The sequence below is a fragment of the Micropterus salmoides genome, unplaced genomic scaffold (assembly GCF_014851395.1).
Source record: "Micropterus salmoides isolate LMB-PRFRI ecotype aquatic unplaced genomic scaffold, ASM1485139v1 Ms_hic_scaffold_20, whole genome shotgun sequence".
Classification (NCBI taxonomy): Eukaryota; Metazoa; Chordata; class Actinopteri; order Centrarchiformes; family Centrarchidae; genus Micropterus; species Micropterus salmoides.
In genome coordinates, this window is record NW_024041151.1 from 9,083,766 (window position 1) to 9,110,152 (window position 26,387).

General features: G+C 40.5%; 1 protein-coding gene across 18 annotated transcripts in view; it reads left to right on the top strand.

Annotated features, from left to right (window-relative positions):
- Window positions 1-26,387, top strand: part of LOC119914125 (formin-binding protein 1) — a 58,072-nt gene that overhangs the window by 6,786 nt on the left and 24,899 nt on the right. For 4 of the 18 annotated variants that reach the window (XM_038733178.1, XM_038733180.1, XM_038733179.1 and 1 more), the window contains exons 1-6: window positions 10,572-10,695; window positions 11,485-11,600; window positions 16,045-16,101; window positions 16,191-16,338; window positions 22,312-22,374; window positions 24,551-24,655. In XM_038733178.1, coding sequence (XP_038589106.1) covers window positions 10,654-10,695; window positions 11,485-11,600; window positions 16,045-16,101; window positions 16,191-16,338; window positions 22,312-22,374; window positions 24,551-24,655 — 531 coding nt within the window. In that variant the 5' untranslated portion in view covers window positions 10,572-10,653. Of the gene's footprint in view, window positions 1-10,568; window positions 10,696-11,484; window positions 11,601-16,044; window positions 16,102-16,190; window positions 16,339-22,311; window positions 22,375-24,550; window positions 24,656-26,387 lie in introns of those variants that run through there. The other 14 variants (XM_038733164.1, XM_038733172.1, XM_038733168.1 and 11 more) reach the window with 8 other exon arrangements.

Here is a 26,387-nt window from a genome sequence, read left to right on the forward strand (position 1 = left end):
CTGGCTGGGTCTGCTAAGGCTCCAGGAAATTGTGCAACATGTATTATCACTGTTTTTTGATGTTTTATACACAAAATGATTAATTGAGATTTTCTGAACACAAGTGCGCTCCTTCCTCTTCCTCTGAACTGAATAACAGAGATCTAAGCTATTTTGTCATCTTGTCCATGAAAAGGTGACTCGGTCCTTGTCGCCACAGACTGTTGCAACCTCTAATCTTTAGTCATTGTCTCTTCTTCTGGTATTTGTAAAGTCAGCCTCTAATCACTGCCTGGACAGTGGAAATGATACTACTGTTGGGTCTCAGTCACATGAGCTCTGACATATTTGTCACCTGAGCCTCATAGCCTTCCATGTTCTCCTAATTACTGCTATACTGTACTACATACTGTAAGTGCCATTTGTTCTTTAGGTTGTAACAGCATTGAGTTTCCCTCAACAGAGAAATAGTCACACCAGCACAGAGATTGCCTGCATCGTTAGCTTTGATAGCCGTGATAGCATGCACATAGAGAGACAGAAGTATGTCAAGCTACCCAAAAGAGCCTTAGCAGGTGGCACATATTCAAAAGAGGTGTCTTGATGGAAAAAAAAAAGTTGAGCTCAGTGTTCACACGTGTAACAAATGGCAATAAGAAATATTTCTGGGTTTGAAATGAGCTCATGTCTACCTGTACAAAACAACTAAACAAGAGACATCACTGTCTGCTTAAAGAAATGATATGTATGTGTTGGACTGAATGCATTTATTCCTGCAGATTTCACAGTCTGTTTATTATCCCCAAAGAGCAAATGGATGTGACAGCGCAGATGTTTGCTGCAACTAACTAGCAACCAAACTATGTGTGTGGTGCTAAAGATGCTACTATAAATTTTATTGTCTCAGTTCTCCATCTGTGCTCTTTTGTGATCATGAGGTAAGTGGACTGTTTCTGAGGCCAAGAAACAGTGGGCTTGCTGGCTGTGTGACAGCAGTGGTCTGTTATTTTGCTTCCTGAAATCTCTTTCTTTTTAAAGGTTACCAGATGTCGTCAGTAGACATGGTCAGTGCCATGTAAACCTTTTTAGCATTTTCTTTATGGCTGCTTAAATGTGAAATGATTCAAAGCCATAAGAAAAACTGGCTTGCGCAGCCATGCAGTTACCACACATTTGTCTCCCACTGCTTGAAAATATTCTAACTGCTGAAGATAGGTCCAGCTATTACTCCATCCCACTCTTGCCTTTCTTTACATTTTCTTGTTTGCTCTATTTTTCTTTTCTTCTCTCTGCTGCCAGAGGGAGACTGACACTAATGAACACAATAATGTGTGTTATGTCAAAAAAGCTTGTTTGCATTGAACATTTCAATGTTTCCCAGCTTAGGTTTTTCCTCTTACAGTGAAAGAATTAACCTCAATTTTTGGTCATTATTGACAGTCTGAGGGAGCTTGAGGGGGCTTCCTGGAAAGATTGTATCAGCACCTTTTTCCTTTAACTGGAATATCCTTCTAAATTTAGTTATGTCATTATTTATAATAGGGCGGTATTTGGGGTGTGTGGATATTTATTAATGTGCACAATGCCAGACAGAGAGGGAGGAGGTCCTTGATTGTATTAGTAAATGCTTTTGGTAATAAATGGCATTTGAAATTATATCCATCACTTCCTCAAGCAGAGTCTGGCTTTAGTCAATAAAAAAGCCAGTCTTCCTCCCAAACCTAATAAGTTTACATGTCTCCCAGAGTAGGTGTTACCCAACAGTGTATTGTACATTAGCGTAATAAACACTGGCTGCGACTGTCACACATACAAGTGTAAACACAGAGAGATATCTGAGTCTTTCCGGGATAAGTAACCAGCTTGCTGCGTCAGGCAGCCTCTTAAGAAGTGCTGTCCTTACTCATATCCTGAGATGAGGCATGTCAGGGTGGAGTGAAAGTGCTGCCACACAATTCAGAGAACCTGCCTGAAAAACTGTTAGTCATGCCAGCAAAAAAAAAGAACCACCCAGAGATGTCAGCTCATTTTGATGATACAGTTAATGTACTTATGTATTTCAAGTCCTATGACCCCCCCCCCCCTCCAAAAAAGGGCTGTAAATATTCTAGCATCAGCATAAAACATTTCTTTTGTGTGTAAGAGAGAATAAAGCTACAATTTCAAAGTCCTTGTGGGTTGTTGGCAGGTCAAACTGTTGTCTTTTCATCCAGTAAAATAAAATCTACTGAGGAACTTAAAAAGCAAACTCTTATGTGTGGTGTAACAGGAGGAGATCTGAGAAGATATCTTCCATCACTGGAGCCTCTCAGGCATTCATCTGTGGGAAAGGGATTTATTATTCTACACAATCATTTTTAATATTCGAGCAAATAATTCTTAGTTAGGGAGTGTTCACTTTACCCCTAATACAACTCTTGATTCTAAATATCAGTCTGGGGAAATCCACGCCACCAACCACTATCAGCAGACTACTCCAGCAAAGTGCAAGGCTCTGAAATAGCAACATTGCTCTTTGGCTATAGGCTATTTGTCATAATTTCCTGCATGACTTATATCTTACGTCGTCTTTTTGGAGTATTTGCATTAAATTAGTTGTTGAGTAGGTAAATAATGCATCCGCAACAGAAACAAGGAGTACCCCACTCTTGTGTTTACCTAGAGAGGAAAACAAGTGGTTTTAGACTCATAAGAGAAATGCAAAAAATGTTTGGCACGTAGCTCGATGGATGCCCACTGTGGTATGATTTGATCCTCAAGGGAGAGATTTGACTAGTGAGCAAAGAGCCATTGCAAGAAGAGGAGCTTACATGACACTGACAAAAAAAGGCAGCGTGTCACACAGATCTATTTATGAACGGAAAGTGTAAGCAAGACTGACACTTGGGTCCAAGTGTAAAACACATAAAATACAAATATGTTTAATGTAGTCTGTCATTTCCTACCATCATGTCTGCCAGCAGACTTAATTATATGCTTGTGCTGTTTGTTTGTCAAAGTTAAGTTCCACGCAGCTGCAGTATGATTAAATTTAAAGACTGACACCTATTGGCAAGGAAGTATAGTAATCATGAGATATTATTTTGAGCTGCTGCAAGAGAACATGTAGTTAGTATGTTCAAATCATGGTTGTATTTTAGCGGAAGAGGTCCTCATGAGGCATAAACATAACCTGAATGCCTTGGCGAGCAATTCACCTGAACAGCATGTGTAGCATCTATGCTATTGGTGGACAGCTGAGCAGGGGTGTCATTTACAGTAACACTAAGGTCAGTGTTAACACACCACTTTTGCCCCTTAACACGCTTCATGCCGTGAGTTTACAGTTACCTACTGGACGACAAGAACATGTTATAGCCCAGCTGATACTGATACTGCTATTTGGGAGTTAAAAAAAAATATTTGTTTTTACACAAACACATAAATCAGCAATCTTCATATGGATCGCTTTTTTGATATGGAGAGATGGCCTGTCTCGGGCAAATCTGGATCGCTTCCAATATAAGGAAACGATCACTGAATGAATCAGGGGTGAAATTCAACTGAAGCCAAAAGCTTGCTATGTTGTAGCACTTTAACATGTAAAGTGTCATTGCGGTTCTCTCACATTGGACCTATTCTAAAGTTATAGGTTTTCCTTAATTCCAGAGAATGTGTTATATAAGAGTTAAAGAGCTTTATCCTCCAAAAAGAACAAAAACAGATCAACAAGAACAATGGCTAATGTGTGTTTGCTGGCCTAGCAGGATTAATCCACAGAGCATTGGCGTCCTATTGGTCGATGGTAATGGTAGTTAGAAGGGAGTGTAGTAATCAGATTAATAACGTCATTTAATCAAGTTCTCTGCTGGTTGCAACATTTCTGTTGTCCCCTCTCATTACACTTTTTGTTCTGCATGTGTTTGGTGTGCTGTAGTTGATGAATATGTTCTTGGATTAGGCATCACTACGATATATGGTGTGTTTGGATCCAGTCTTTGCATCATACAGGATCTTAAATCTGTTAACACTGCTCTGCTTGACCAAGACTTGTTCTTCTATCGTATTTTAATCCCCCTGAGATGGATTAACTTTGTTTGGGGCTCTGTTCTTCTTCCTTTGTTGTCGCATGAAAACCGTCACCATGTTGCGCAGAAGAAGCGAGTTTTTCGTTTTCCTGGATGGTGTTCGTTCTGTGAAATCGGAAAAAGAGGAGCAAAAGGAAGAGCCCCCGCTGAGCCCATATGAAGAGTATCTGCATGTGCTAATGCAGATGAAGATGACAAGTGCCGTAAGTGAGCTGGGAAGTAATATAATTCTTGCAGAATGTTTCTTTCCATTCAAACATACAGTATCATTGGTCAAACAAGAGCAACAAAGGCTCTGTGCCAGTCATACAATGTCTGTGGGATACCATTGTACAATATGACAAGAAAAGAGTTTCCACTTTGTGAAGTTAAGAACTTGTAAGAAGGCAGTTTAGAGGACTTTTACAATGGCAGAGCCTAAAAGAATGCTGTAGTAAAAGTTTCTTTTTGATGTCCGTTAATGAGCTGACCACCCTTCCAGTTACTATGACTCAATTGAGAGGCAGCAATTTCCTGTTGCTTAACTGCCTGCAATAAGTGAACCGACGACTCATACGTGATACTCTTCATGACTGTCAGGCGACATGGACAGACAGAGGAATTAAATAGCGACTGGGGGCGCGCACAGAGAAGAAGAAATGAGCACAGAAGCATGATACATGTGTGCATACACCAACACGCATTCTTAAATTTCAGACCAGCGGAGGTGTTGTTTCTATAAATATCTACATGGCATGCAAACAAGAGCTCTTACGCATAAGGTAACACTGCGCCAAACAGCTGTTCATACTTTGCGTAAAGTTGGTGTCTGTACATTTGTATATTTTTCTGAGGGCATGTGTTTGTTTCCCTCCCTTCAGATTAATATTTTGCTTAGATACCAAGCAACGTCAGGCAGTTTATGACTGATCCTTTATCGTCATAGTGAAAGTCTCTTCACATTTGTCAATTCAGTTGTAAGTGGTTGGCCTGTATATAATAATGATTTTGACAAATTGCCTGAGCCAGTGTCACATGGAGAAATAATTTGTTTGCATTCATGTGTTAAATCCTCATTTAAGGTGGGTGGGAACGGGGACTGACAAACCCTTCTCAACCTTTATTAACCCAAAGAGAAACAGCTGAGGGCAGCTATTTAGTGGTCGAGCACATGATCATCACTCTTTGTTCATGGGTGTGCACAAGCGTGTCTGTGTGTGTGTGAGGCTACTGTCTTTTTTTCTGTGACTCCTCTCTGACACAGTGGTTGCACCGGGCTATGGAGGCATTATTCCACCCTGCTTTCTTGTACAAAGCTCGGTGTGTGTTTGAGAGAGACTTTGGCATGCCCGCCCCACCTAAATATTTGTTCTCGCTGCTGGACGCCCACTGTCGCAAGACACAGTGAAGCACTTCATTGACTCATGGCCGACAGTAGATTTCAGCGGCCCTGCTTTGCTTCTTTGAGTAATCTCTCTGGCGTGTCTTGTCTACTATGGTCAGTAAGAAGCGGTATAATTTTGGAACTTTGGAAAATTTCTAAAAGAACAACTCCAGAGCATCAGACATTTTCTGCTACTTTGCTTCATTCGACGAGGCAGAGCTAGTTTTGCGAGCACAATTAGGCTGTTTGTTTATTATTTGACTTGGCAGGACCCTCACAGCCTAATGAACAGTTTTGAATGAATGCAGTTCCTTCCTCAACCTTCTCTTTCTCACTGCAGTTTGGGGTTTGATAGCTAATGTGACTGCTGATAATAACTCATTCATGTTTACCATAATGGTTCTAATAGACAAGAGCATAAAAAAACACAGAAACCATCTTCTCTCTTTTTACTAATCAGACTAAATAGGCGTATGGGTACAACTCAATCAGTAACTTCCAGTTAAAGTTTCTGACAAACCACTTTTTCTCCATTCTCCAACAACTAATCAATGGTAACTCAAAGTCAAGACATGCGCTACGTGGGACAATGAGGTATATGGGGTTTCAGTCAGCACAGGCCCATACCCACCAACCTACTGTCTTTGCTCAACGAATTAAACCATAAAAGCATCTATAGGCCTCTTGTCCATTATCCTCCTTCCAGCAGATAATCTGTCCCCTCAGCCCTTGTGGCAGTAGCATTGTGTTTCTTTGCATGACTTATAAGATCCAGTCAGAGAGCCAAACATGATCTGCATCATTGTTTCTAAAGTCCTCCCTTTTTGCTCGTCTTCACTAAAACAAAAAATGGTGTCGGCAGTGTTTTCAAACTTCTCAGTTTTAGGTCTTTGTTTTCGATGTTTTAGTCTGGACGGGAGGTGCAAATGTAGCAAAAGGTCTCTGTTTTAAAACGAAAACGCAGTAGTGTGAATGGGGCCTTAGATTTGAAAATCAAAGTCAAGTTTTGGAAGGTTAAAGATAATTTCTTTTATGTATGCTCACAGGAAAATTGTTATTTTTGAAAGTGATAGAGGTTAACAATAATATTAATCTTATTAAAGGTTTAACGAAAGTAAAGACACAAATGCAGTTATATGTTTAGAGTCGGTTCATTTAATGAGAAATCTATTTATTGAGATGAATTTGCATAGAATTACCAATTGTGGTGTCTGTCCCCATGCTACATGTGTATTAGCCTAGATTTGAGTGTTTTTCGTCCATTACATGACGTTTTACATCTTCATTTACATCTTTTAAACTTAGTCAGCGATTTCCGGCTGTCTGTTTATTCCCCTCAGGCTACCAATGAAACAACTCCCTTTTTCCTCTTCTCTATGCTCTTTTGTTTTTAATGGCATATTGATTTTTGCTGTGATCATCAGAGCAGCAAACTGACCTCTGCAGAGGTGGTAAGGCTGTAATAAAACACGAAGTGTCCCCAGGAGCCTTTGTTCGGGGTTTTTAAAAAAAGGGAAGCCTAGCTGTAAAGCGGTTCTACTCACTTTGCCACTCGTCTGCTTTGCATCTGAAAACACTGGATTTGTCTATTTTTGACGTTCTGTATGAAAATGAGATCACAGATCTCATTTTCTTGCCTTCATCTTCCTCAAAACAGAGATGACGTAATGGTTCTTATATAGTGTTGTCTGCATGCCTGCATCATGAACCAACTTGCTTCTGCGGTTCACAGGTGTGTTATTATGTGAAACCTGTCTGCACTGACATGTGTGGTTAGGTCACAGAACAGTTCGTTCACATGCTCCGTTTATTGGCGACCTTGTGTCTTTGAAATCAACAGCAGTGCCACTAAAGCTATTTAATGTGCCAGAGATGTGCTTTGTGTTGTGTCATTTCTTCACTATAACCCCTACTGATACTGTTCTGGCAACATTAGTAGCAGTGTTGTTGCTCTCTATTGCCTTCTGTGGTTGCTGCAATGATTCAAATCCTTACAGCCTTTCCTTGCTTCTAGAGGAGATGACCAAGACATGGGATTAATATGAGACTGTGGTATGCTCCTCCTTGTGTTTTTGCTGTTAAACAGTGAGAAAAGAGAAAGCCTCTGTTTTGTAGGGATGCAGGTCAACAAGCCCTCAGTGTGGGTGCCATCAAGAGATCGGATCTAGAATGGTTGCTAAATAATGTGCATTAGTCCAGATTAACTGGCAGTCTAATACATTAAACTGCACCATAATCTCCAACACCAGTTGGGAAGGGTTGGAGGTTAGGTGGCTGATCCTTAAACAAGTTTGTGTTTGTTTTCTTACAGCACATGGGCAACCTACATATATTTAGTAACTGCTAGGTGTCTCCTTTGTACTCCATTTGAAGCTGTTTCCCATATCCGGGATAATAAAAAAATATTTAGCCGCACAGTTCTATTTATTTTCTTTCATGTATTACCACAATAGTACATGCATCACAGTGAGTGGGATTGTGTCCTGAAATAACAAGCAGAGTGGGGATGGTTCGTCTCCTGAACGGATCCCCCACCTTTTCCCTCCTGCAGGAACAAGGTCAGGTGTCAAAGGCTGCAGATGACAGAATCAGTTGGAGTTGTTAGTCTTTAGTACGTGGGCTATAGGATGAGGTTTTACAGAAATTCCTTTGCAGGTTTGAATATGAGTAACTGTTCACTGTTCAGCCAACCCTGATTTGCATGCACACCAAAACTGTGGCGGAGACGGGTGGGAGGGTGGTATATTTCAAGTAGGTTATTTCTTATATCACCATTTTCATTTTACTTCATTCTACACCTTGTTTTAGTGTTTACTCACTACTTGAATCTGCTCACCTTGCTTTTCCCTCCAGTTTACTTTTCTCCACGCACCAGAGGTGCATGCACCTGCACCTCGGGTCTCTTACAAACACACCGATTGCCCCGCCACTTTCTTTCACTCTCTCCCTGTATGTGTCTGGTCTGCTGAAGTTCTCTATCAGCAGTCTGTTTTATAAAGTTGTGGAAAGGATGCAGAACTCGTGTTTTTCCACCATTTTCACAGCAGCAGGTGCCACGTATGTGGAGGAGGCTTGTTAATGACCTAGCAGCCTATCAGAATGATCGAAACCAACGTGGTACCAAATGCACTTGTGTGTTCGCTGTTCACTGTTGCTTTACCTGGTCTGTGCTTGTAAAATATCCATCGTGTTTCTGTTGTGTAAAGCAGAAACACTGCACACTATCTCAAGTAACTGGAAAGAGGATTCATTTTACAAATTTTTGAAATTCGTCTTGTCCTACTGATGGGATAAAAGTTGGGAAAACATTTTGTCTTTACGTCTGTCTTGGAAATAGTTTTCATAACCAAGATCATAGCCAGTAATACCACTAGAAATGTTGATTTATATTTACTTTCTGTAAAAAGTTTTCTTTACAAACTACCACAGATACTGAAAATTTATAAAAAAAATTATAGTATAGTTGCTGGTTACTTGTCTGTCGATAGACTAATTCTTCCTCTACTTCATGTGCTTGTCTACTTTGTTTTCTTTGCCAGTGGCCAGTGCCAAATTATTTACAAAATATAAAAAATGTACACAGCTGTAGGTATTTCACAGGAAGATAATGGAGACTACAAGACTGCATGCTCGCGTCTGACACACTTTCACGTAATGTATTGTTATTTCCCTCACTTTGACTCATAATTTATTAATCTGCTCTTTCTCTTGTAGCTGGAGAATTGCATTGATGACTTTCCATTTTACTCGAGTCAACTGCCTCTTCTCTCCCATCTGATATTAGCAAAGATTCATGAGCACAGTATGACTCCCCATAACCTTTATTTTATATATATTTTATAAATGGTAAAGAGAAAAGTTTATGAGGTCGCAGCAGTGTAGGATTGCCTCCTACCCCCACCCCAGAATTTAATCCCCTCCCGTGTAATCCCGCCTCTTCTGTCATTTCTACTCCTTTCAAGCCCCCTCCCTCCATTTTTCCGCTCTCTCTCACTATCCTCCTCTCCCATCCCACTTATTCCACCTTACGCCTGATGGAGCATTGAGCCTGAATGCTGTGAGCAGCCGTGACCTCAGATTGCAGAGTGTGCTGCATCGGTTCCTGCCTTGCTCTTTGGGACTCCTGCTCTTTCCAGACAATCAGGAATTACTTGCCACGACTGTGCAGTTTCTTTGTTATTGTGTGGGAGTGGGGTCAGCGGACATTGTTCCCGACCCAGGCACGCTCTCACTAATCTGTACTTGCTTTGGATACCTGGGAAATGGTCTTGTGGATGCATTCTCTAACCTAACCTCAGCCTTTTGTTGAGCTGCTTTGGAGGGGGGGTGGGGGTGGGCCAGTTGGATGGACATTTTGGATATTTCAAAAGGGTACACATTCCACACGGAGACACGCTGGATAAGATGGTGCCCCTGCATAAAAGGGTAATCTGAGTTATGTGTGTGGAAGAGTGTATGTTAGAGGGGGAGGGTTTGTGCATGATGTAGCTGCAGTGATGTGTGCTGATTGCTTTTCTCCAAGAATGGTTGATGCTTACTAGTGATAATGAAGTAAATGTTGTTTGATTACTTTAATTGGCAAATAGGTATGAGAGTGAGCGTGCTCTTGGGCATAAAGGTAGGGGAAGCTTGATGTGGAAACAGGAAAAACAGTGGATAGGTCTCTAGATGCAGAAACTGAAGGAAATAAACAAGAGTTTCCTCATTATTTCAGTGAAATGTCTAATTGTTTGGTTTTATCTTGCAATTTTCCCATTGAATGGCTTGTTTATGAGTGATTGCTCACTGAAACAGACAATGCAGACTGGAAAGTCCCTCTCGCTCAAAGTACTCTCTATTGTTGTCCTTGAGTGCTTCAAAGAAGTTGTTTAATTTGTGGATTCTATTTCAAAGTTGTTTGAGAGACTTTATCACACTTAAAATGACATGATGAGACTTCAACTACAGATGAAGACTCACCACCTGAATTTTCCACATGCTTTAATTCTAACAAACTAAAGATACCCCAAAATGCTGCATGACTGTGTAGGCTAGCATAGCCTAACTCTCAAACTTTTCATCACCACAACCACTTCCTGTGTCTATAATGTCAATGCTTTTAGTGCAGAGATGTTTCAAGCTTTTGTAGAGCACATCTCACGGTTTGCTCAGAGAATCAGACGAACATGTTCGAGCTGACACTTCACATGCTTAGTGTGTCATGCTAGAAGAACCTTTAGCTGGACTATTAAGAAGACTCCAGACATGGTAGAGGAGAGGATGGGGGACTGTTGGAGCAACACCAAGGTTGTTTTTTTTTTTTTTTTGGTTCTTTAAAATTACACCCACACTGCAGTAAGAAGTTTGTTCAGACGTAGCCACATAATCGTCAGTAAATGTGAGCTGTGCCATGTGCGTGTGTTCATTGGTATCCCAGATGAAATGCTCCTTTTTCTGAACTGATGAATTTCAAGACGTGACCTCAGCCAACAGGAGGCTCATTTTTTCCTCACAAGTCATGAACACATCATGAATAATGAGTTCAGCCCCAACAGCTGTATTTGGTTATCAGTAGTGTAGACTGTGAGTGCCTGTTTTCACTATGAACCGCACTTACCCTCTGTGACAGACATCACTTTAAGATAATATTAAGGATTTCATGGGAAGACTTTTGAAGGTGTTTAACGTAAGAATTGTAGCCATGAGTGTAGGTCAGATGCTTTTATCTGATTACTGGCTGAATAGCCATATGAGCTAACACATATGCCCAATTACTTTGGTTGATGGGTCACAACAAATGTGGGAGTATTAGATGAATTCTTAGACATTTCAATTAGTAAGAATCTGTATCTAGGCTGTGTTCAAATACTAAGATGGATACGTGGTAATATCAGAATAAACTTAATTTACTGTGGCATTTAATGTAAATTCAGCATTAGGTCCTACAGTATGTACAATAAAATCCACACCAAGTTGGTGTAATGTTTTGTTTGGCTTGACTTCTCCTCCTCTCCTTTCAGTATACTTGATCAGGACAGATTGTTATCTCCCTTGTATTTGAATGATTTAAACATTACGTCTTCTTCCTTTCTGCAGGATCAGTTTGACAACTTGGAGAAGCATACACAGTGGGGGATTGAATATGTGGAGAAGTACACCAAATTTGTCAAGGAGAGATCAGAGATTGAAATCAACTATGCAAAACAAATTAGGTGAGTATACGCAAGCTGATCTATGATCCATATTCAGGGTTGCCTGGTGGAAATTAGGGTCACTCTCCATCCTGGTGGCTTGGATAAAGAAACCCCTCTATGGCAGGATTTGACCTACTTACCAGACCTCTGACCTCCCCCGGGGGGGGGGGGGGGGGGGGGACCTGATTGTGGGAAATAATACATTAGCAGTGTTATATTAATTATTACAAAATGTTCATATTTTCATAGAGGCATTGCTGTTCTTCATTGAGGCATAATTTCTTTATGTAAGTTTAGTGCCAAATCAGTCGTGCTAAAGAGGATGTATATTCCCCCCTCCATCTTTCACTTTTTTTTGTCTATAAGGAGTCACTCTGGCTGCCTCGCTCACTCTCTCGTGCATGCATGCTATCCGCTGTTGCTTGCTTGTGCTTCAGGCAAGAGGAAGTCAGGTTGTGGGGGGATGGGGTGGAGCCTGTGTTTCCATAGAGACTACAAGGTATCAGCATTATCAACACCAGGTCTGACCCAGATTTTTTTCCCCCTCCAACTACGAGTGTCTGCCCCGCCCCCTCCAGTTATTCCCATACAAACTCTGTTTTGGGGCAGTCTCTGATTTTCAAAGGCAGTGATGGGAGCATGAGCAGTCCTGCATGGAGAAGATCCATCTCCTAAGGCCTCTTGCATCCCAACACAGTAGGAGATACTCCCCAAATCCACAATCCTCATCTTTAAAGAAGCCTGGCAATATGGCTAATGCTCTTAAGTATTGACCCCAACCCCCTATTGCATAGTGACTAGCCAATACCAATCCAGTATTCACATAGCAACCCCATTTAACAAACCCTCTACAGACCACATCACTCATCTTTATGAGAATTAACTCAGCTTGAGATAATAGGACTAGTAGTCTGTTTTTGCATGCATGCATTACCCATAGAGCATATCCCTTTTCACACTTAAAGACAGACGCATATCAAACAGAAATCAATTTTTTCACGAAAATGCTGTTTTATATTTGTAGATTGTTTTGATGTCTTGATTTTCTACTGTCTTTCTCATTCTTTGCTTTTTAATTAAGAGGCAATGCAAAACTTATTAAAAAGAAATGCTGAACAGAAATTATTCAGTGCACTCATATGTCTTCTGTCATGATGCTTAAAGTCGAGATGAAATGAAAAATGGTCTTTTAACCCTTTTAGATCAGATCACATCCCTGGTCAGGTTGTGCACCTACTTAACAGTAAATGCCAAGACAAACAAAAAAAATCAAATCAAATCCAATTTTTTTTTCTTTTTTTTTTCTTTCTTCCGGTTAAACTAAATCTGACGTGGGCTTATGTAGGCTTGAACCAACTAATTTGATCCAATAATATCACGACATTCACCCAGAGTTTCCTGATGGACATATGACTTTACTTGTTGCTAAAGTAGCTAATTGCTAACAGCTGCTCTATCTGCGGTTGGTGGTTAGCTAGTTAGCTAGCAGCCCCCCAGTGAACACATCAAATCAAACACATCTTCTATCAATCATTTGTGTTTGGTTCCGGTCCGGCCATATTCAGTCCAACAGAGTCATCTAATAGGACCTCTATAGCTGCATGGCGGGGGGAAGTAATGCACATTCAGCGCTGTTGGTTACTGTAAATGCAAATCAATATCTGCCTCACTAGTTTGCTAGTGTTTTTAACAAATATTGTGGCCTCAAAACATGTACTTGTAAAAACGTACTTGCATTTGAACACATGCAGATATCCCATAATTCAATAAGCCAGCATCTGTCTACAGTATGTTTGACAAAAGAACAGGGGGGACTCTTCTTGCCGTTGCAGGTTGGCTTTTATTGAACTTCAGGCTCCACAGATGGTGCAGATGTTTTTAGTCACTATGCTTATTAATACAGAGGGCCCGCTGTCAAACGGCACACGACACACACACACACACACACAGATTGGCACACTTGACAGAAAAAGGCCAAAATGAGGAATGGATGTACAGACAGGATAGCATGAGTCAAAGATTTTTCCTGTGTTCTCAGTATACAGTTCTTCTTTGTTGTGGTGCTACTTGGCGATACCTCAGGACTAATTATCCTTTGCAATCAGCATAGCTCATGAAATCAGGTTTAATCCAACAGGCACGCTCAGTCCAAAAGAAACTCGGGGCTGTTAGGTCTAAAGTAATTCAATTGGCCCTTGGATCTAGTCCTCTATTCTCTCATCTGTGTTGTTGGGGAGATTTCCTTTCCCTAAAGAGGTAACAGGCCTTTTGACATGTCTTAACACATAAGGCACAGGTGTATTTAGAAATGTTAATAATGGCGGCATTCCATATAACTATGCAAGTTTCACAGCACTGGTTTAGGTAATGCTGACTTACTGGTATGGCTCTCTTTGACAATGAATCAGTTGGAGTTATGAAATTATTATTAGATTAATCAATTGACTGTTAAAATAATCAGTTATTTTTCAAGCAAAAAGGCCAAACATTTTGTGCTTCCAGCTTGCTTTGGACTTACTAAAGACGTTTTGGCTTTGGAGAGTTGATTGGACAAAACAAGCACTTGGACAAGACATTATCTGACATTTTATAGATCAAATGATTCATCGATAATGAAAATATTTGTTAGTTTCAGCCCTAATGTTAGTAGTTACACTTGGGTGTTCCCTGAAAAGTCAAAATGCTACTGTGAAAAAAGCAAACAGAACTGGGCCATTTAGTAATTGATCACCAGCTAAGTAAGTTGAATGTATTTGTGTAGCACTTATATAAGTGAGATTAAGCAGTTATCATACAATTGCAAAAACATTTTTTAAAACTGTATGAAATAGCCTACATTCTTCGCCAATTGAATGTCATCTATGGCTATTACACTACTTTGTACCATTTCAATGACCATACTAAACGTACTGCACTAATCCATGAATAATCCTCTTCCCCTGCATTGGTGTAAGCATGCACAATGCTTCAGTCTAGTCATTGCAGGGCAATGCATTAATGCCTCCTCCTCCTCCTCCCCCAAATTCCAGTCTGGCATAATCCATAACACAGTGGGAATAAAGTCCTGCTAACAAAAGAGACGGGGAGAGGGTGAAAAATGTGTGTGTCTTTACTGTGGTTACAGGATCAACCAATATGTTGCAGTCATCATCTTCCAGACAGACACACACAGACATAACCTGACACACTTAAACAAACATGCACCTAACAATGCTTGCTTAATCCTCCTAATTAATTTGCTACCCTAATTATGTTATTGAGGTGAGTGTATATGACCTCTGGCTCTGAGTGAATGAATGAGTTAGGGGAACTAGCACTATTATTAGAAATGGGAGGTGAGAAGGACAGGGAGACAGATAGTCCAGTAGATCTGCCTAGCAACAGTGCAAACACCACCAGGGAGGAGGGGTGTGGGGGATGTGAGCAGAGAGATGGAAGGAGTGCAGGCTCACTTTATATGCAAGTTGTTTTTTTTGTGCATTATTTAGCATGAATTTAGCATGCTCTTTTACGACATGTACATGCTGAGGCGTTTAGATTTCGTCAGTAAATGCAGTACTGTAATGTCACAACAAGGACTACCACCAACGGTTATCAGCTCTTTTAAAGCTGAACTGAAAAGTGGACAGGTGTTCAAATTATTGTAGTGTTTATTATAGATTGTGACTCAACATACATTTCTAATAAGCACACATTAGCTCTAGTTTTAGTGAAAAGATAAATGGCTTGTCTTTTTTGTGGTCATCCCTTTTTTTCACGTGGTTGTTCATTTTCACCAGTGCTCTTTAATTACCCGTACACAATGTGCCCCCAGTCCATCAGAACATAGTGCATGTTATTATGTTCTGTTGACGGAGTAACCGTCAAACAGAGCATCAGCGGTGGTGAATGTGTCACACTGTCATGATGAACCTCACGTGACATGATGTACCGTAGCCTGTCAAACGACACAATGATTGCTAGGTTGAGAGAAGGACATTGAAGGACTGTATAACCATAAAAAGAGTTGTTAATTTGCAGCCTATTCTCAACAATACCTATTAACCTACATCTAGTGCAGTGACATATTTTCTTTCATCCTTGCACAACCCTGTATACCATTCATCTCATATTTGCTTCGCCTCCTCACACTGCACTCATCTGGTGCCACTAACATACAGCCAGAGTCAAAACAAGGGCACTGGCTGCATAAGAAAAGCATGGATGTTTCTGGTGACTGGTTCTGCATGCTTACTCCTGCGGGGGCAATGATTTATGACCTGAAGAGAAGAAAGGGGATGTAGTAGCAGGAGCAGAAAGCACTCTGCTGGATTGAATGGTGTTCTGGATGATCCTTTGGCAGTACCATAAGGGCGCTGTCAGGGAAATATAATGTGAATGGTGCACTACCCGTCTGCACACTGTGCTCTTAGGAAGATACTGTAAGAAATGTCTGATGAAGCTGAACTCTTTGCTCTTACAGGAATTTATCAAAGAAATATCAACCCAAGAAGAACTCCCGAGAAGAGGAAGAGAGCAAGTAAGTTAAAGGATTTTTAATTTACACAAAAAAAGTAAGAAAAATTTTGACTCTTTTCTTCTCTGACATCACTTGATGTGTCTCACCAGGTACACCTTCTGTCGAGCCTTCCTGACGTCACTTAATGAGTTAAATGACTACGCCGGTCAACACGAGGTTATAGCGGAGAACTTGACGTCCCAAATCATCTCCGAGCTTTCGCGCTACCTGCAGGAAATCAAGACTGAGAGAAAATCGGTGAGACATCGTTTTATATTCTAACCTTCTGTATCCATCGTTTTACTAGTTCTTTGTTTCAGTTTTGTCCACATTAACTTCATTCTCCCAATGATAGAAGAAATGAGACATACTGGCTGAAAAGAAATTAAGTAGCGCATTCCCTCTGCCTACTCTATTCTGCATGAACTGAGGTCATCACTGAGTAAATATAGATACACCCAAAGGCTCTCCAGAAGTGCAAAACGTGACTGACTGAGTCCTTTTTATGGAATAAAGTCATGGGCTCTCTATCATTACAGGCTATTTTCTGTCTTTTAAAACCAACTTACAAAAGATTGGCGCACCGCACACTATTCTTAAATGTTGAAGTCACTTTCTTCCTCGCCATTATAAAATGATTTGGAAGAGCAAGGGGAACTGCAGCACACGACTCATAGATAACAGTGTGGTGCCCATTAAATCCATAGAGCTGGTGAAGGGGCAGAGAGAAAGCTACACAGCTGGCATGGACTCTTGTGTCACGGAAGTCCAGCTGAGGGAACTGGAGTGGAAAACCAAAACCAGAGGGCTGCTCAAATGCATAGTGACATTTTTTAGAGTTGTTGAATTACAAGTGCACAACTGGTGACAACCATGTTGCTCCGTTCGTTACTCTACCTGAATACAGGAAGCCCTTGGTCACATTATTACTGATCAGTTTTGATTTTCAACTTGGTTTTAGTCACAGCAAATGCAGAGAGAAGGGGGATTTCCAGCGCCCCGGAAAGGGAATCATCCACCCCCTCAAGGCCTTGTTTGTTCTTTCGGCTTGGTTTGGATTGGCATAGCATCTGTATCTCTAGTGTCCAGATCGAGGGTCCGTTGACCGATCAGATGTCACTCTGACACTGCCTTTCCTCTTAATTTCTCTGTGCCTTTCCTCTCCTTTTCCTCTGCTTTATTCATAAATATCCCGACTTATCTCTTTTTTCCCCCTGTCCTTCTCCCATATCTCCTCATAGTTTCTCTTTCACAACCTTTGCACCCCGCGGTTTCTCAGTTTTCGCAGCATTTTTTTAGCAGCTGATACTGTGAATGGTTTGTGCCTGCCACTTTTGACTAAAGAAGACCTACAACAGTGATTCTTTAGTTAGCCGGGGCAGCGGGGTTTCCCTTCATAACAAACCCCTAACTCACAGTGTCTTTTCAGAACAGAGGATCGTTTCATCTAAAGGCACTGAGCAAATAGTTTCCTCAGTGGTAATCAGAAAAGTGTCCTTGTAGGGTAAATGTAGCCTTTATTTATTTATTTTTTCTTTCAGTTTTGATTCAACACACATGAATGATGGCGATGAGCTGTTTAAAGTGTTGAAAAGGCTACTCAGAATAACAGTAACCCCAAGCTACAAGGAAATGTTACTTTTTTTTTAAGAAAAGGTTTCATACTAAGTCTCTAACACTATTAGAAAAGGTGTAATATTCTGAAATGTTTTCATAAAGAAGTCATGGCTCATGACTTCCTGTCCTTCTTTTCTCTGGTTGCATTCTCATTAAATTGTAACCACCACACAGTGCTCTTTCTGTTGTAGCTTTTTGATTTGTGTCTATGTCAGACAAAGATGTGCAGGCAGACCCAGACAGTGGGATTACACGAGGGTCAGGGCTTGCCACTCCTGGATTTATAGGGATCTTATTGGACAGATAAAACCCACACTGCAAATCACAAGGAGAAAAACAATAATACCTCATAAGTTTCTCATGTGGGGTTGTATGTGTAACTCCCCACCTGACTTAGCTGTTACCCTGAGTGAACCTCTTGCTAAGCTCAGCTTGGTGTGACACAGGAGGTGAGGTGAAGAATGTGGTTTTTAAGGATTTTATTTGAGAGCACATATTCTTGTTTGCACAAAATTGGAACCTGGTTTTCTAGGTCAGGCTTTTCGATTTAATGTGATCTTGACCTCAATAAGATGCCAACTTGTTTGCCAGGCATTGCTTGTTCATGGCCTAATAGTATAATGGGCAATGATGAAGAGCAGGCAGGGTTAATATGGGATGAAGAGCCTAAGTCTCACTGTGATTGTGCTGAGGAATCATAATAAGGTGTTCTGTCAGCATACTGCTGTCCTCACCAGGCCTCTGATCACAGGGCTTAGATATCCTTTAATGAGGTGTGATAAAGACCCTTAAACACTAAGACCTCCAGAGACTGCCCATTTGCTGTAAAATTTGTAACATATGTAAATATCACAGCTGTATTTATTGTATACTGTATTTCAACATGTGTTACTGAGGGAGTCCACTTGAGGGTTAGTTCAGTGTGTGCTCTTTTGTATCCACTTGTACCCACAGCACAGCACATAGCTTTATCTGTCTTATCCTGCTGCAGTGTGACATGTTTAACCAGCTAGAAAAAAAGACAAAAAATAAAAATTCCAAACCCATCTTCAGCTGGCAGGGCCAAGGAAATAAGCATTGCATTTAGTGAAAAGTCAGCTGAAAACTATAACGCGCTATAAAACATCTTTAGGTGGGTTTGGCAGAGGATATTGCCCTCATTTGTCTTTTGGAAGCAGAAGAGAGATCCAGCCACAGTGTAACAGTGTAAGTACAATGTGTATCTCCAGAGTGGCCTCACATGCCTTCTTGTGTTGAGTGGTAAGACAAATAGGAAGCAGGAAGGACAGAGAATTGATTGTTCCCAATGTTGCTGCATGCACATCTCACACCAGAATGCTGTAACTTCTCTGTTTGAATCGTCGCCTGATGATTTAAACATGAACTCTCAGTGGAGCTTTCGTAAGGTTTAATCATCTCTCTAGTCTCTGGATCTTGTGCGACTTGTGGCTATTTCTAGTACCTAATGATTATGTGTGTAGACAACTGTACAGGACTGCAGGTGCACATTCCTATGAACCAGGTCACGTCAATGAATGACTAACAGATCAGCTGGAGCTTGTGTGCGCGCACAGATGTCCAAGTGCACCCCTTCACACAAGTTCAAATGCAGTGCTGTAGCGAAGTTTTCATTCCTCTCTTCGTCAAAAGCAGAACTTGTTTATGGATTGTTTGTTTTGCCCGAAACTGTTTATGAACATATACGTGGAGGGGACAGCCACGGAGGCACACAGAGTGTATGTCACACTCAGCCCTATTAGAGCATGTCTGTCTCACCACAGCTCAGTCAGGTATACCAGGTGGGCACTGGAAAGTAGCTATTTAAGATTGAGATTGTTTGTGTGTGTGTTTCAGAGAAATATTCTGTCTGGAATTATAGCGATTGAAATCTGTCAAAACAAGACTTCACAGAATCTGTTACTACACCTAGGTCCTTTCACTCTTACATGCCCTGGGGGGAGTCTGGTGGTCTGTGTTGAACCAGGAGGTGCGTAAGAGCAGGAAACGTGGAATTCCTTTGTCTATGAAAATGTAGTCATAGCAAAGTGAGCAATACTGCTTCGCATTATTAAATATTCTCCCATCTCTGATCTAATGTGCTTGGATGCATAATGATCATATTTTCCAATCTCATTTTTATTACAGTTAGTTCAAGTTCAAGAATTTCTTAGCCTGTTATGTCCAGCTTTTTTTCTCTCTCACCGTGTCTTTCAAATGCCTGGGTAACTGAGAGTGGCAGCTTCAGGGCACCGACCTGTTGAAGTACCCCAGATGTCCCTGACGGTGCCAGCAGTAACATGCTGTCGCTGTGAGGGACGTGTGGAGGAAGGTGGGGTGCGTCTACTCTTTCTTGTGTTGAACACAAAAGCTGCATGGACCAAGAGGACCAAGTGAATCACTGCAGCCTCTGAATTTAAACACAGAGACACTAGTGTGCAACACTGCATAACATCTGCCTAAATTACTGCAGCATTTGTACCTTCATCACAGATGGCTGTTAGTCACAAACAATGATGGACTCTTTTTTTAAAATTAAAACTTTTTTTTAAAACGCGTTTGAAAGCGAGTGAGCTCATGTGTCTTGGTTTGGTAACGCAAACATGATGTGGTCGGTAGATCTACATCCTCCAGCAGGATCTTGTGAATCTGGTGGAGCTGTTTGTAGAAGAGTGTCAGCGTAGTTTGTTTTTCTTCATAGTGATGGAAGATTTGTTGATGCAGACAGCATGAGATGCTGGATGTTTTCAGATATGTTGTTATGGAGACAAATATTTGGTTGAAAGAATGCTGTATAGTAACAATGATGTCAGTCAGTCTGGTGCGGTGTGTTGTGGAAAGGCTTTACGCTATCTTCGATGTATCTGATCGTCATTTAGTGAGATAGTTCATCACTGAATAAGATTTGTTCTTATCAAACAAGAATTTGAAGGTCAGGGTCTTAACAACAGTTGAAAAAATGCTTCGTTATACATTGGTTCAACAGGACTTCACCGGCTCCACAGTGTCCCATTTTCTGTTCGAGCTCAAATAGTTCCTCTGAAACACTGGAGCACTTCCTCAATTTACTCAGCTTCCCTCGAAACTTTGGGAAATGAGAAGTGTGACTACCTGAGGCAAACCAGCGCACATTCTCACTAACTACTCTCATGTCCAGTGTTATTCAGGTGAGATTAACCTTTTAGGCCTTCTGCATCAGTCTTAATTTCACATCTCTTGCTGTGTGTTTGAGTTAGTACATAGAATACTGAGGACTTCCTTGTGCTGGCCAAAGGGCTGAAATTCAAGAGACGTACAAGCAACAGCTTTCTGTTGTTTATAATGGACTGGGTCTGTCATTGAATGGCAGCATCAACATTCAGCTCAGCTTCTGACCCTAGCTTCTGCAGTCTGCATAACCAGGGGATACCTCATTGATAGTCAAGTCTCTATGTCATTTTTGTTTAAATTAGATTCTTTTTGGATTTTTTTAGCAGATTAATGTGACCACAGGGAATGGAGGAATTATTTGTATGGTTTATAAGTAATTATAATCTAATTTCAAAACAACAAAAGTTTAAAATTGGCTATGTTTCCTGGGGATCTGGCTGTGATCCATACAGAGAGCTATAGAGAAATGTGCTGTGCCTTTGGGCCAAGTGGTCTGGTCCCCTGGAGAGATAGGCCAAGTGAGGCCTTTTACAAAAACAGTTAAGACCAGCAACTGCCACCTAGCCTTTTCTAATATGCCACACTCGGCAGTGCCAAATTCTATTGTGACATGTCTGCTCCCCCTAGATAACAATATCTGGCTCCTTCCATGTTTTATCTCATGGCATGTTCACTTTAAGCATCTCATTTCATGTCCAACCATTGTTCTTACAATCAGTTAGCCTCTCTGTGTTTCCTATTCTACGTTCTCATCAGTTGTACCTGTCTTGTTACAGTCAGAGTGTGTGTGTTGTTTCTTTAACAAAACAGCTAAATGCTAACATACCTACATAAGAAAATGTTGCATGCTGATGTCAAACAGCTATAACGTTTACCGCGCTTACCATCTTGTTTTAGTGTGCTAACATGCAAACATTTTCTAATTAGTACTAAAACAAAGTACAGGTGAGTCTTTTTAAAATTTTGACTGGATGATGCTTTACAATTTATCCATAATCGTCTGTAACTAATGTTTAAGGTACAGGTGATTGAGATATTTCAAAAGTGGTGGACCGACCTGACATTGCCATCCATAGAGCCATGCTGCTAGCAAAGCTAACGCTTGGTGCACCTGTGTTGAACTGATGGGCTATGATCTGGTTGATCTTTAATCAGATACACTCATAGCCATTTGCTTGAGCTTGTGCAAATCAAAGCCCATGGGTTATGTGTCATTATTGTTAATGTAGCTACAGTATAGTATCTATTTGAGTTTGCCCTACTTTCTCAGTTCACATTATTGTAATACATTCATATCACAGTGTGGGTAATAAGAATAATGTTTACTGGTATGGTTGAGACTCTTACTTTAACTGTTTCAAATTTATTATCCTGCTATGTCAAGGTCAGGTTCACCTGCTTTAAAATCCCTTAAGCTTGTGAATAATGCGATAATATCCCCTCCCCTTTCCCCAACTGTTCTGACAGCACTTCCATGATGGGCGTAAGGCACAGCAGCACATTGAGAGCTCGTGGAAACAGCTGGAATCGGTAAGTGACCGCATGAATGTGCAACACCACAATTGTTCACTAGTAGCAGTTCAGAACAGTAAATAACTTCGCACCTCTATAACGAGAGACAGGTGCGTCGGAGGGGGACAGGAGAGTCAAAGGTAGCAAAGAAAAACTCCCACACACTGTCTAACTTGCAAAATATGTATATATTGACACAAAGTTTCAGGACTAGACCTTCATCAGACAAAAAAATAAAAAAATTATGGATAAAAGTTAGACAGTGTGCGGGAGTTTTTCTTTGGTACACTAGTAGCAGTTGCCATTGGTCACAGTTCATAGAGTGACCTAAAATCAAGAGAGACAAAACTAGAATCTAATAACGTCATGTCATAAATAATTATATCATATATATATATATGGCTTATTCTGTGGTTCACTCAATCACTCAAGCTCCTCTGCAACTTCCTTTCTAGTATAATTATCTTACCAGAAATTAAGGTACATCAGACAGAGGGCTGTTACTCCAAGTCTACGAAATACTAAAATATATTAGTTTATTACATTACTTTCATTAGTATGTAGTCACAAAGTATTTAGAAGTAATATAAAGCTGTAACTACAGTTTGGGTTTGATATAATGAATCAAATCTGAATGCATTTGAGTCCTTGATCAAATCTAATTAGGTTAAGCTTTCATCAATTGCATTTAGCTAAAGTTATAAATAACTAAAACTCAAAGTTTCTATTTAGATCTGTAATATAGTTGCAGCCTAATTAATGTTCACAACTAGTAGAGAAAACATGAGCTACGTTTTTTCAAATACTGTAGATTTCAATGCATAGCTGTTAAATAGATAAACTGAAAATACCGATATGAGATTCATAAAATTTTGATTGCATGTGACACAATCAGTTCACTACATCGCCACTCTTTTGGGCCTTTTGAACTGCAAAAACACACAGTCCATTTGGGGTTATAGAGCTGTATTACAAAGTGATTATCCAGACTTGTTAGTCAGTGCGAACAAATGCGGATAATTTGCTATTTTTCCAAAATGAAACTGGCTTTCGGAACCTAACCTTAGTCATGACATAAAATGTAGTATTTATCTATGTCATGTTCCACATACTATGTTTTCAAGGAGAACTCCATACACAAGACATTACATTAATTACATTTGAGCTAGGTATTCATTAAATTGTACCTCAAATACATAAAGGTCTAACATTGGAAACTTAAAGAGATAAAAACCTATATAAAACGGCAGAGATAGTGTGTTGCGATCAACATCAATGCCACATGATACTAAAGTGTGACTATTAAATACATCATCATTAAAAAATGAGGGAGCACATCAGCAGAGGGTCATGCACAGAGCCCGAGGGACCTGTTTTCCACCAGAAACCTGAAACAATGTGCCGTTTCTTTTTGCTTGAAATGGAGATAGAGCATGGTTATAAGTATGGCATGAATATACTGAACAGCTTCTCACATCAGGATGAAATGTAAGTTTAAAACTTACTGATGCTTTTGTGTGACTTATGTTATCCTCTCCTTGAGTAGCAGGCAGATAATGTTAAAAATCAGAAAGAAAATACTATGTGGAAGTTTCACATCCTCACATACTTTCAGTCGTCGACAGAAGACCAGAGAACATAAACCTAGATAAGAGCAGATCCAGGAGTGTCTGTTTTATTTGTGAAGGAGCCAAAAGTGAGTTTACACAGAATACCACTCCTTATCTCTGCCTGGCCCCTGGAGAGAAAGATTGAAGAGTGAGAGGGATGCATAACTGCCTTGTCCCCCTCAAACTTCTCTGTGCATTCAATGATCCCATTGTGTGAGGCAGATAGGCATAGTTCAGTGTGCATGCTGGCCCAACAAACACTAATTGTTCCGTTAGAGGGGTCGAAAGAGGGTTGGATGAATGGTTGTTTTTTCTGAACACAAATGACCACTATGAACATTTGTTTAATCCGCAGGCTGCAGAATTTGACAGACCCTGTTGCTGTGTCAATGACATGAACTGACCTCTGTCACAGACAGCGCTGTGGTTGAAATGTATATGACGTATATGTACATGTTATGACGTTTATTACTATGCTTATTTAAAGGTCAAGTTATATAGTGTTTCCTGCTATAGCTTGTGGCAGGACATTACTGATGTAATGTCTGTGATTAAATTTGGTTTGTTTCCTCTATTTTCTTCAGTGTAAAAGAAGGTTTGAGAGGGACTGTAAAGAGGCAGACAGAGCACAGCAGTACTTTGAGAAGATGGACGCTGACATTAACGTGACTAAGGCTGACGTGGAAAAGGTATGTGTCATCTCGCTCCTGTGCAGCAGCCACCCATCAGGCAAGCTTGTGCTATACCCTCCATGCCAACACAATTGCCTGGCCTTCCTCACCCTCCCACCATGCACCCTCCCCTTTTCTCTCAACATTTTCTTTTGCACCCCCCCCCCCCCCCCCCATGCACCCCAGCCCCAAATCCTCATTCCGCTGAACCGGAAAGACAGCAAAGATTGAGTGACCGTGTGTTTGATGCCAGGGACTGTGTGTAAAAGCTGGCATTGTCTCAGCAGCACAGTGATCTGCTGCTACACAAAGCTGATAACAGCACCAAGTCCTCATTATCACTGTAGAGCAGCCACCAAACATTCTGCTGTGCTGTATGGGCCTTAGCAACAGAGAAGACTATGTGTCTATGGTGGTGCGTGTGTGTGTTTATGTGAGTTGTGGATTATACATCTAAGTAGTCTTTGCTTTTTCGTCTTCCTGTGAAAAATCTAAATGTGTATTTTGGTCTTTCTGTGATTATATGTCCTCTTCAATAAATCAACACATGCAGCAATCATCCAATTCTCAGGACTTGTAGACCAGAGCCCCCTGGGGGCTGTAGCTGATGTAATTTCCTGTTGCCATAACCAATTAAAAGAGCCCTCTAAAACCTCAGCCTTTAACCCACACAGCTCCCACGGCTGCAAGGCATCATGGGTCAGCAGCGCGTGCTCCTACTGCTCCATCAGCTGTTGGAGCAGAGCTCAGCCTCAGAGTTGACACAGTTCAGACCCGATTATTATGCAAATATAGGCTGGAATAAAGAGCCTTTCTGCATTCTGGACATACAGCCAAAGAGCTACAATAGGCTTAGGCTAACAGCACAGCAGCTCAAGAAAGTAGTCTTGAAACAAGATAGTTGTGTCTGAATACAGTTATTTCATTTATTGAAGCATGAATTCAGTACTGTTTTTTTTTTTTGCTCTCATTTAGTTAGGATCACTGTTTGTGTAAATGTAAACAGTTGATAATGTAAACAGCTCTTTAATAAGCTGGATTCTTCAAACTGTGATTTTACATCCTGCTGACCATTTTGTATTGACTTTTAGTTCCCAATCATGCCACTAAAATTCAGCTTTGTTTAGTCCCTGTTGGTGCTTTAAGGGTGATTGAATATTTGATATAGAGCAGCCACTTACTATCAAGAAAGAAAGTACTAAGTGTGTCTACTAAATTATTCTACCACATTATTCTTACAACTTTATGACTTTATACAATGTCAATATTTTTGTCTTTTTTTAATCTATTAAAGGGGGAAAAATGTCATCCAGGTTCTTATTCTCACCATTGTGGCCATTCTGACTACTGGTCATGATGACTTTGCACTCACCACTTTTGTTGTAAAGATTGGGAAAAAACAGATTTAGAAATAAACTATTGAAAGGATTTATGTCAAACTGAAGTTCATTTGGAAATCTTTAGGAGACTTACATTGCTTGCCCAATATAAGCTCCTTTGCTCGAGTCTATGCTTTCTAAATCTCTATAACGAAGGTGGTGACGTTATTGGCCACATTTATAAGAAGAAGACTGAGGTGGTGAGTGTGAGCCTTTCGATATCTCACTCTCAGATAAGCCTTTGATTTATCCTAGAACAAGTAAAGTAAAGGTGACAAAATGACCCTTACCATGAGTGATTATATACATTATCTCAGGGTAGTCCCTACAAGTTGATTTTCAAGCTACAGTGTAAAAGCTAAAAGCTAATG